General features: G+C 34.1%; 1 protein-coding gene across 2 annotated transcripts in view; it reads left to right on the top strand.

The window, feature by feature from the left end:
- PKN2 (protein kinase N2) overlaps positions 1 to 12146 on the top strand; it is a 167775-nt gene that overhangs the window by 67918 nt on the left and 87711 nt on the right. The window contains exons 1-2 of one of the 2 annotated variants that reach the window (XM_031969380.1): positions 3754 to 3805; positions 5703 to 6003. In XM_031969380.1, coding sequence (XP_031825240.1) covers positions 5772 to 6003 — 232 coding nt within the window. In that variant the 5' untranslated portion in view covers positions 3754 to 3805; positions 5703 to 5771. Of the gene's footprint in view, positions 1 to 3753; positions 3806 to 5702; positions 6004 to 12146 lie in introns of those variants that run through there. The other variant, XM_031969379.1, reaches the window with a different exon arrangement.

Here is a 12146-nt window from a genome sequence, read left to right as displayed (position 1 = left end):
CAGATAAATATGTTTTATTTGCTTAATGAGCTTATTTTCTTGGAATGCTACTTTTTTTGCTTTTCTTTCAGATGGTCCTTCACTTCTGTCTTTATTTGCTTCTTTCCTCTCCCTCTCCTGTCCTCTGAGGCTTGCCATTGCAGATTATAGTTTTCCTATTTTGCTCATCATTTCTGCTACTGAAGACAAATGATTTTCTCACACTTCTCCTTTTTTTAAACCTCTTAGGAATAGTGTGTTCTATTTGCATCTTCTCCTGAAATTACAAAGGTCTTCTGCCTTAGTGTTGGAACATTTTCCTTTGGTTTGCAGTATTCCTTGAACTCACTTATTAAATCTGGAAGTTATATTTCCTTCTAGTGATGCTATTTTTCCTGTTAATCTGTTTATATTCAAGGTCTTTGAAGAAAATTCAGCACACATATCACTTCCCCCATTTTCCCTATTATTCTCTTTCTAATTCTTTCCCTTCTAATTGTGATTTCCTTGGTGGATTATATCTCAAAGTGTTTCAGCCTCCTCTTATGATGGGTTATTCACCAATGGAGATCCCTTCCCTAACTTCATTAATATGTAGTCACCTCTGACCTCAGGTAGATGCTGTGCTTTTCCCAGATTTGGTTGAGTTATGCTACATTCTATTTTCCCTCTCTCATGCCATACGGTGTGTGGTCAACACACTGTCCCAAACTGAAAAGAGATTTCCTCCGTCCTGAAAAGAGGGATGCAAAATGGAGTGTTGGAGTGGGTTATATTTCAATAGTGAGTTTTCTTTTTGGTCTCCATAGACTGAGGAGACAGCTGAATTTGCATTATCTTTGGCAAATGATTTCTATTGTGGAGAAGTTTGATAGTTCAAGGGGATTAAAGAAAATGTCCAGTCCTCTAGTTCATGTGACCTGTAGGTCAACAGTAATGATATTAAAAGCCCTTGACATGTTAAACTAATGGGATGAATCTAAGAGGGTGAAATTTAATTGAAAATATAAAGTCTCACATTTGAGTTTAAACAATTAATTTCATAATATGTGATAGTAAGTTTGATGGGAAGCAGTTTGAAAAAAGTAGGGTGTGTGTGTGTGTGTGTGTGTGTGTGTGTGTACACATACAGTGTCATAGGTTAACAGAAGGAATCTGAGAGATGTTTTAGTGTAACTGCATTATTTTACAGATAAAGAACCTGGAATCAGGAGAGTGATATAATTTACCTTAAATTTAACACTGAAAAGAAAGTGGTTGAGCTAGGATTGGAATCCGTATGTTTTACCTCCAAATCCAATGCTTTTTCTTTGAATCATACTGCCTTGTAGGTCACAAAATTGAGCTGATTAGACATACTACAATATGTTATAATCTCAGTTGGCCTCATTGCAGCCAGATGATTCTTTTACTTCTCCCTAATTGGTTTCCTATTTAATTTTCCAAAAAAGCTAAACTAAAAATTTACTCTTTAAATCTCTCATAACTTCCTTCCCTACCTTTTCCTCAATTGAGGACCTTGCTTCTTGGTATACTGGTGAAAATTAAAGCCACTAGCTAAGCTTTGCCTTAAAACCCTTTGACATAAAATATTTCCTCCTCTACTTCTTTATTCCAGGTCAGGTGAAGAGATGGCTCTTTTCATTAAGACCAGCTCTTTCCACTGTGTTTTTAATTTCATCTCTTCCTTTTCCAGTAATTTATCCATTCATTCATGTAAAGATCAGTTGGAAGAACTCTATTTTTATTATGAAGAAGAGAAAACTTAGGAGTGGGCATGGTTTTTAAAAAAATATTTGTAGTGCTCTTTTCTGGAAATTTTAATAGATTTATTCTTCTGAATCTCCTGAGAGCAAAAATAGAAGTAGTTGGTGAATTTTTAGAGAGACAGTTTAGATTTGAGGTAAGAAAACCTTCATAAAATTGAGTTGACCAAAAGTCAGGTTTCCTGGAGTGATCATTGATTGCTTCCCCTTCTCTGGAGTCTTTTTACCCAATAAGATATTAATAGATTTCTAGTTTTTGATACAGGCTGGACCATATAGGCTCAGACAGCTCTTCTTTCTCTGAACTCCTTCAATTCATGTCTCTAACACTTCCTAGATATGACTGAACAAGTGATTTATCATAGTTTTTTGCACTCGTTTCCTCATCAGTAAAATAAGAATAATGCTACCTGCCTCATGGAGTTGTTGGATTATAAACTTGAAAGTATTACATAAATGAGAATCATTGTTAACAATAATAATCAAAATTACCTTTGAGTACACTTCCCTATAACTATTAAAGTGATTAACTGATTAACAATAATTAAAAGTATACTCTGGAAGTGATTTTTGATCCTTGTGTCTAAGGAGGTGTGGGATGTAGATATGACAGAAATTGCAAGACACAAGGAAAAATTTTATAAGCAGAAAGGAGACAGTGTGGCATTATAAATAATAGAATGCTGAATTTGGGATCACAAAGATCTGAGTTCGAATTTTAGCTCTGTCATTTACTGAGAGCAGCAGTTATAAAAATTTATGAGTTGTGAAGCAGCAGGCAATAGATTAGCTAGACTAGAATAGAGGGAATAAATTCAAGATTAAGAAGATTTGAGACTTGTGAGTTGCTAGGTGTAGGGTTATATATTTGATGAGGGTCTTTGAATATTATGAGCCAGAAGGAACATAAGAGATCATCTAGGTGCAACAAGATGGCTCTATAGTGGATAGAGCACCATCTCTGGAGTCAAAAGGACCTGAGTTGGAATGTGGCCCCAGGTACTTGACACCAACTGTGTGACTCTGGGCAAGTCCCTTAATCCCAGTTGCCTTTGCCAAAACAAAACTTTCTTTTTTTAAAGTAGGTATCATCTAGTCCAACCTTTATATTTTACAGGCCTTTAACTGAGTCTTGAAGAGGTTAGCTAAATGACTTGTCCAATACCTCGCAGCTAATTGTTCTCAGGAACTCAAATGAGACCATCTTGATTCCAAATACATTCAAATATATTTCTTTAATGTGGGGGTGATTCACTGTGGCAGTGGGAATGCCTTTTGGGTGATATTTGCAGGGGATGGAGGTGAGTAAGGAGAGTATGTTTAGCTACTCTCATTTCAGACTGATGGGTGTAATTTTGAAAGGTAAAGAATTAAAGAATCATAGTCTGTTTTGTAATTAACTAACTCAGTGTTTAAAAGTTGACTACAGGCTACACTCTTCCCTGCTTAAGAGCTATTATAAATGAGTAGATTAAAATTTTAAACTTGTAACTAGCTATATTACCAATATGATTTTTAGACACTACTCAAAGTTTAGGAAATCCATAGTTTATTACTATCCATAATAAAATATACTGAAATAAAGAAGTGTTTATTTAAAGGATTATTATTATTATTATTTTAATCTATGGTTTTTCTTAGGAAAAAAAACATTATCCCCAATCATTTGATTCAGATATTTAAAATGGTGTCAATAATTGTCAGGTTTTTTTCATTAATCTTTAATTTTTGCATGTCAGTTTTGACTCTCCCAATTCCCAGTGAGCATCTTCCTTAAAGAAAAACCAGTAAGCTGAAGCATCCAAAACAGCAGCCACATCTAATAATGTTTGTAACATTTCTGACCTACCATCTGTACCTATTTATTGACTCGAGGGAGATGGGTTTCATAATAATATTAGCTAGCATTTATAAGGTTTGCATGGCATTTTACATATACATTATCTCTCTTGATTCTTACAACCTTCCTAGAAGGTAGATGCTATTATTTTCCTGCTTTTTACAGATGAAAAAACTGTGGCTGAGAAGGAAAGTTGACTTAACCAGGATCACATAGCTAAGTAAGTGTCTGAGGCATAATTTGAACATATCTCTGTCTTGGCACCAGGTACAGCACTAGCTACCTAGTATGCTGTTCTCTGGGGCCAAGATTGAGATATTATAGTCTCTCAAAGTTTGGTTTTGTTTTAGTATTATTTTCCTTATGTGCTATTGTAGTTATTATGGCAGTTATTGTTCTAACTTTACCTTGCATCAAATCATATGACTTTGCATTTCTCCGAATTTCTAATTGGTAATTAATTTTTACGATGCAATGATATTCATAAGCCAGTTTGATTTTTAACCATTGCACATGATAAGCATCCATATTTTCTGTTTGTTTTTTGTTTTTTTGCTACCACTATTCCACACTTCCACTATTCGAATGTATCCAGGGGCCTTTTTGTCTTTATATTCATAAGTGTATAGCAAGTAGTATGCCATTGAATCGAAGATTCCCCCCCACCCCACTTCAGCTTAATAACTTTTCTTGCATATTTGTAAAGAAGTTTTCCAAAATAGTTAGCTATTAATCCATCTTCCAACAGTACATTCAGTATTTACTATTTCGGTTTTGTGTCATATTTGACATTAGGGAACGGGGGAAGAGTGAAGTAAAACTCACTAGTGCCTCTCTAACAATCTTTAATGTGGTTGTTGAAAAGTTGCCATTTTTCTTTTGAAAACTTGTTCATTACCTCTAACCACTTATCTTTTAAAGAAAAACTACATGCTTAAATATTTCTGTCAGTTACTTATATATCTTGAATACTAGACTTTTATTAGGAACAATTTCTCCAAGTATTTTCACCCATTCCACTATCCTTTAGTCTAGTAATATCAATTTTGTTTTTGCAAAAAATTTTAATATTTTATATCAAAATTGTTTTCTCTGTTATTATCCCTGTCCCTTAGTTTGAGTAAAATCCTCTTCTAGCTATATGCTTCTTTTCTTTTTAATTATCTTTTTATGTATTTATTTGAAACTTAAAATAATGTGGTGTAGGTGTTAGGACGCTGGCTTAAATCTATTCTTGTTGAATAGAGTACTGCTTTCAATTTGTTTTTAGATATATCAAACACTAGCCTATTGTATTTGATTGTTTCTGGTTTTTGCTTATTTTGAACTATTACTGTACTTTAAAAAATGTTAATGAATGAATGAAAAAGCATTTAGTGTGTTTTTTGGGCCAATAATTGCTAATATTGAGGATATGGTTGTAAATAAAAGCAAGTTAACCCCTGTCCTCAGGGCTTATATTCACTTGATAAAGGGGAGTTAATAGTAGGGAGAAGAAGGATGGGTAGCACTTAAAAAGTGTCATGGTTTAGAAATGACTTGGAACTGGTATTGAAACATGGTTCTAGATCTATCAAAATTTCCCTTTTCAGAAACCAGGACTTTAGATACAAATTCTGAGTGCCAGGGGAAAGAGGATAAGGAGGATGGCTAGAGTCCTTGTTGTCCTCACTTGGAAATTTCTAAGAAGTGACCATTTAAATCATTGACAGATTTTATAGCTTTATTATTCATTAAAACCTTTCTGTAGATGTATTTACCTTAAGTATTTTGTACTTTAAATCCTTGGAAATCATACCTCAATTACAAATTAGAGATTTGTAATTGGAAAGCCTAAAATCCCCTCCCTCCTCCACATAATATACTTAATTCACTTATCTAATGGTATTTAAAAGAATGTCATTGATTTTTAAAATTTTGTCAAGTGCAGTTTTTTCTTTGGTAAATAGTAAGTTCTATGAATCTTGATTTTACTTTAGGTATAATATAGGCAAATACATGTAAATATCTTATGTTATATTTAATTTAGGACCAATCTGGGTGGAAGACCTGATATTATATATGCTGCATATTATGCTGGATAATTAATTAATACTAATGCTTTGTTTTTCCTATAGGGGGATGCTCGAAGCCTTCTCCTTCCTGAAAATGTGAGCACTGGCCAAAAGTTAGACTTTTCAGACACAATGGTGCAACAGAAATTGGATGATATCAAGGATCGTATCAAACGAGAAATAAGGAAAGAACTGAAAATAAAAGAAGGAGCTGAAAATCTCAGGAAGGTCACAACAGACAAAAAAAATTTGGCTTATGTGGACAATATTTTGAAAAAATCAAATAAAAAATTAGAAGAATTACATCATAAACTGCAGGAATTAAATGCCCATATTGTTGTAACAGATCCAGAAGATCTTACAGGTATTGTACATAACTTGAAATATTTTCTAAACGTGTATCAGATGAATTTTACTTTAGAAAGTTAATAATTATTAATTTTTAATTTATAGCTGTTTAATAATGAAATTATAGTAGAGAAATTTTGCTTTCAGATACTTAACAGACATTTAAGGTTACTGACTGTGTATTAAGTTGCTATAAATTATGCTGAAGATAAAAAAAAATTAAATAAGATACATGCTTGCTGTCAAATAGTTACAATTATCTCTTTTTAAAAGTACAGTAAGCTAAGATGGGAGATATTTTCTTTCTGATATGTAACTGAGGTTAGAACTTTTAAATAAATATCTTTTCCTTTAAAAGTGCCTCCTACATCATTTGCACATTTGGAGGGGCCTGGATTTTGTCAGAGACAATAAGCTAACAAGAAATCTTATTAGTCTCTGTAAAATAAAGTTTGAATTTTTGAACCAATGTAATACTTCAAAACTCAGCATTTTGTGTTTTTTTATTTTTTATTTAGCTGTTTCAAAGTTACTAAAAAGGTTTTTAGGTTTCCTTTTAAAAGTTTTTCAGCATGTTTTTGTGTGTTTAAACTTTGAAAGTTATTTAGGATTGCACCTTTTAAGAATAATGGAACTTTATACCTCTCTAGGACTTATGAGATTGTCTCATCCATTTTCATTTTATAGCTCAGGATTCTGAGATTCATAGAGGTTATGAATTGTCGAGATCACACTGCTCATCAGTGGCAGACCTGAGACCAGAAGCAGTCTTTGTTTCCTACCCCAGTGTTATCAGTACATTTTCAGTAGAAATTTATATTGTAAAAATGCTATTTTTAACAATAACAAACTTAGAAAGTCATCTAATCAGCTGACCCATTTTTGTTTTATTTTGTTTTGTTTTATAAGGGGGGAGTTGGGATGTAGCAGTCACATTATTCAGGAGAGACATAATAGAAGCAGTAGATAGATCTGGAGCCTAGATTTGGAGCCAGGATGACCTGGGTTCAAGTCCCATTTTAGACAGGTCTTTTAACCTCTCAATATCTCAAGTCATGCTGGAACTTTTGGGGAATGGTTGCCAAAACTGAATAGACTGAATTCCCTTATGATGTGAAAGTCTGGGAGAAAAAGGGAAGATGACAAAATGGCTACTTGGGATAAAGAGAATGTTTATGGCATAGAACGAAAGACCTCATAAACTATGATAACATGAAGTATGAAGCTCTGAAGGTACTGGCTTCTCTTTAGAGAGTTATTGTGTTGATAGAAAACCATAGAATTTTAGGATCTTAGAAAGTTAGGACCCAATCCTCCCTTTTACAGAAGAAAACTCTCAGGCACACTCTAGGGAAATGACTTTGCCCTTATTACATGGTAAAACTGGAACCCAAATCCTTGTATACTTAGAATATTTGAATAATCCCACATGGAAGCTGCAAAGATAAATTGACTGACCATACTTTCTGTTTCTGTCTTTCTTAACCACAGATGATATCTGATATTTTTAAAAGAAATACTTTGGGAAATACTAATATTGTGAACCTTGTTCCTAAAGTATATCACCTCAGAAAATGAGACTGAGAAAGCAGTTGACATGTTTTGTCTGTTGTTCTCATACTAGACATCATTATTAGTTCAGGTTGAATTCATTTCTTGTCCCCTCTACTTTCTCAAACCTCACAACAATCTGAATCAATGTCATACCCTTTAGATTAGTCCCTGACAATAAGATCAAATATAACTCTGGGTTGTAGGAAGTTAATGACCCAGTATATCCTGCCTTACCTAACCTTTCCTCACTTCAGGAAATTGTGGTGAAGGGAAAGATCATGTCCAATTAGCATGATAAGAAAAAGTTTCTCTCTCTCTCTCTCTCTCTCTCTCTCTCTCTCTCTCTCTCTCTCTCTCTCACATATACACACACAAAATTCCAGTTAAACCGGGTTTTGAAAAGTAATTTGGATTTGTTTAAGTGAAATGAAGTTCAGCATTCTAGATTAATAAAACTCTACAGACACAAAAATACAGATCGGAAAGTACAAAATGAATTTGGATAGGAAATCACAAAAAGAACAGTTTGACTAGAACACAGGGTAGGTTGAGGTGAGCTTCTAAAGGGCCTTGAATGCCAGACAAAGGAGATTTAATTTTGTTTTATATGAAATGGGGAATTGTTGATGTTTTTTTAACCCATGAATAATACAGTCAAGTTGATAATTCAGAAAAATTGGTTTCTTAGCAGGATTTCTTCTTCTTCTTCTTCCTCTTTTTTAAAATTATAGCTTTTTATTTACAAGATATATGCATATATGCAATGGGTAATTTTTTAGCACTGACAATTGCAAAACCTTTTGTTCCAATTTTTTTCCTCCTTCCCTCCATCCCTTCCCCCAGATGGCAGGTAGACCAATACACGTTAAATATGTTAAAGCATAAGTTAAAAACAATATATGTATACATATCCATACAGTTATTTTGCTGCCCAAGAAGAATTGGACTTTGAAATAGTGTACAATTGGCTTGTGAAGGAAATCAAAAATGCAGGTGGACAAAAAGAGGGATTGGGAATGCTATGTAGTGGTTCACACTCAATTCCCAGAGTTCTTTCGCTGGTGTGGCTGGTTCTATTCATTATTGAACAAATAGAACTGATTTGATTCATCTCATTGTTGAAGAGAGCCACGTCCATCAGAACTGATCATCATATAGTATTGTTGTTGAAGTATATAATGATCTCCTGGTCCTGCTCATTTCATTTAGCATCAGTTCATGTAAGTCTCTCCAGGACTTTCCTGAAATCATCCTGCTCATCATTTCTTAGAGAACAAAAATATCCCATTACATTTCTGTACCATAACTTATTGAACCATCCCCAAGCTGATGGGTATCCACTCAGTTTCCAGTTTCTGGCTACTACGAAGAGGGCTGCCACAAACATTCTTGCACATACAAGTCCCTTTTCCTTCTTTAAGATCTCTTTGGACTACAAGCCCAGTAGTAACACTGCTGGATCAAAAGGTATGCACAGTTTGATAACTTTTTGAGCATAGTTTCAAATTGCTCTCCAGAATAGCTGGATATATTCACAGTTCCATCAATAATGTGTCAATGTCCAAGTTTTCCCACATCCCCTCCAACATTCAGCATTATCTTTTCCTGTCATCTCAGCCAATCTGAGAGGTGTGTAGTGGTGTCTCGGTTGTCTTAATTTGCATTACTCTGATTAATAATGACTTGGAGCATCTTTTCATATGGGTAGAAATAGTTTCAATTTCATCATCTGAAAATTGTTCATATCCTTTGACCATTTATCAATTGGAGAGTGGCCTGATTCTTTGTATATTTTGGAATTAAGGTCTTTATCAGGATCTTTGTAAAAATGTTTTCCCTGTTTATTGCTTAGCAGGGTTTCTTAACCTGGCGTCTCAGACTTTTTATTTTGATAACTATTTCACTATAATTGGTTTCCTTTGTAAATTCCTTTAAAAAGTAATTTTAAGAAAGGGTCAGTAGGTCAAAGATGGTAACTGGTTCAAGCATAAAAAAGATTAAGAAAACTTGTGCTGTTATTAAACTGATTCAAACATAAAGAGAAGAAAATGGAATTAGAAAGTCTAATTATAAGACCAATTTAATAATTCAGATATATTATAAATAAATATCACAGAATTGAATACAGGATCATATTGCAAAGGTAGAATCACTATGACTTTGTATTGATAGGATGTCAGGAATAAAGGGAAAGTAAATTTGTTCTTTAAAATTTAGAATTGCCATGATTAGAAATAATGGAGCCATTGACAGGCAGGAAAATCAATAACATTATTTTTTGTGGATAGAGAAAAATATTTTGATTTAAACATTTTGAATTTGAAGTATAGGTGGCATATTCAGGAGGAAATATATATTAAGAAGTTGGAAATGGACATTGGAAGTCACATAAAAGGCTAGACAGTTAATTTTCTGCATTGAGGTGATGCTTGAATAATAGAAGAATCTGAGCTCTTCAGTGAAAAGTAAATGTAGAGGGAAAAAAAAAGAGGAGGATGAGAGGAATATTTCCTGTCACCAGCTTTGTACAAAACAAATATATTTTGTAGGGACTATGGAAGATTAAAAAAGAAAAATAGCCTGAAAAAAGTTGAAGAATTAATTTAAAAATAGTTGAAAATTAAAGTCAGATCTATTGAGTATTTTATTAATACCTGGAAATGATGACTTCCAAGTTTCATTCCCCTTCCTCACCTGATCCCTTAACTAATGCAGTCATTTATGCTATAATGATTATTTGAAAAAATATGAATTTATTCCAACATGATTGCTATGTTAGAAAACATTTTGAGCATTATTCCAATTTTGGTTTGCATGTGTGCAGTTTCCACAATGAGAATGCAGAAAAATATACCACTTAACTAATAATCGACAGGTTTGCTGCCTACCATAAGCAAACTTTAGCCTTTTTTAAGATAAATTGTCACATTTATCATATATCTTCTAGTATGCCAGGCAAAGGAAGGCTAGTCCAAATTAGTTCCCACCCTATTTATCTCCATGGACTTTCAAGGGCCATTTGCCAACCCAGGGCAGAGGCCAAGTTTCAGAGGAAAGCTTCATGGTTGCTACTATTTGTAACATTTTTTAAACCACTTTACATCTATAAAACTGTACTGTTTTTGTTAGGCTCCTTTCTTTTTTATGTCACTGATGAAGTTTTGAAGCATTGTGCTTGCTTGTCCAGTCCCACTTTTCCCATAAGCTTTGTGACTTTAATTGTATTATTTTTGAATAGTAAGGTACCTTTTAAAAATGAACATGTCGAATTACATTGCTTTTTAAAACTTTTAAAAAAAATTTTAATAGCTTTTTATTTACAAGATATATGCATAGGTAATTTTTCAGCATTGACAGTTGCAGATCCTTTTGTTCCAACTTTTTCCTTCCTTCCTCCCCACCCCTTCCCCCAGATGACAGGTTGACCAATACATGTTAAATATGTTAAAATGTAAGTTAAATACAATATATGTATACATGTCCAAACAGTTATTTTGCTGTACAAAAAGAGTCAGACTTTGAAATAGTGTACAATTAGCCTGTGAAGGAAATCAAAAATGCAGGCGGACAAAAATAGAGAGAGGGATTGGGAATTCTATGTAGTGGTTCATAGTCATTTCCCAGAGTTCTTTTACTGGGTGTAGCCGGTTCAGTTCATTACTGCTGTATTGGAACTGATTTGATTCATCTCATTGTTGAAGAGGGCCACATCCATCAGAATTGATCATCATATAGTGTTGCTGTTGAAGTATATAATGATCTTCTGGTCCTGCTCATCTCACTCAGCATCAGTTCATGTAAGTTTCTCCAGGCCTTTCTGATGAATTGCATTTCTTTTTAATACCAGCTGGCTGATGTCTCTAGGACGACTAGACCTTACCACCTAGAAGCTTGTAATAGCACCCCAGCGTGAATACTTAGCTAAATATTCCTGCTATAAATAACATTCCATTTCCCAGTTCTGCACCTTTGTACAAGTGATTCTTTTTCTGGAATTTATGACTTTTTCATTTTTTAATCTTACAAAATCCCTAGCTTCCAAGTACAGGTTAGGTGTGCTACCTCCTTCAGTTAGTCCATAAGCATTTATTAAATGCTAACTTTTACCAGGCACTATGCTGAGCACTGGGAATCTTTTTTTTTAATTTTTCAAGCAAAAATATAGTTCCTGTCTTCAAGGAGTTTACATTTTAAAAATATGTTCATACAAGCTACACAAAGAATTACTGAAAGGTCATCTCTAAGAAGAGGAACTAAGGAGCAGGGTTTAGGAAAGGCCCTATACAGAAGGTAGTATTTGAGCTGAATCTTGAATTAGGCAAAGGGAGAGTGCTGGAATACACAGGAGCTGTTAGAATACACAGGAGCCACCTGACAGTGGCTGCTGGAGATCCAACCCAGACCTGCAGAATGGATCTCCTCTTGTGAGAGGATGATACAAGGAGATTGAGAGACAGTTGCTGTTCTTTGACTTCTCTGACTGAGAGGCCATTGTGTTGTCTGATCTCCCTCCTCTTCCCTCTGCCTCCAATTTATCTCATTTCCAGTGTGCAACACCTGTGTCAGCAAAGGCTGCCCTGCAACTCCTTCAGATGCTATGATCCA

Source organism: Sarcophilus harrisii, chromosome 4 (assembly GCF_902635505.1).
Source record: "Sarcophilus harrisii chromosome 4, mSarHar1.11, whole genome shotgun sequence".
Taxonomy (NCBI): domain Eukaryota; kingdom Metazoa; phylum Chordata; class Mammalia; order Dasyuromorphia; family Dasyuridae; genus Sarcophilus; species Sarcophilus harrisii.
The sequence above is the reverse complement of the archived record's forward strand: the minus strand, read 5'-3'. Positions and strand labels throughout refer to the sequence as shown.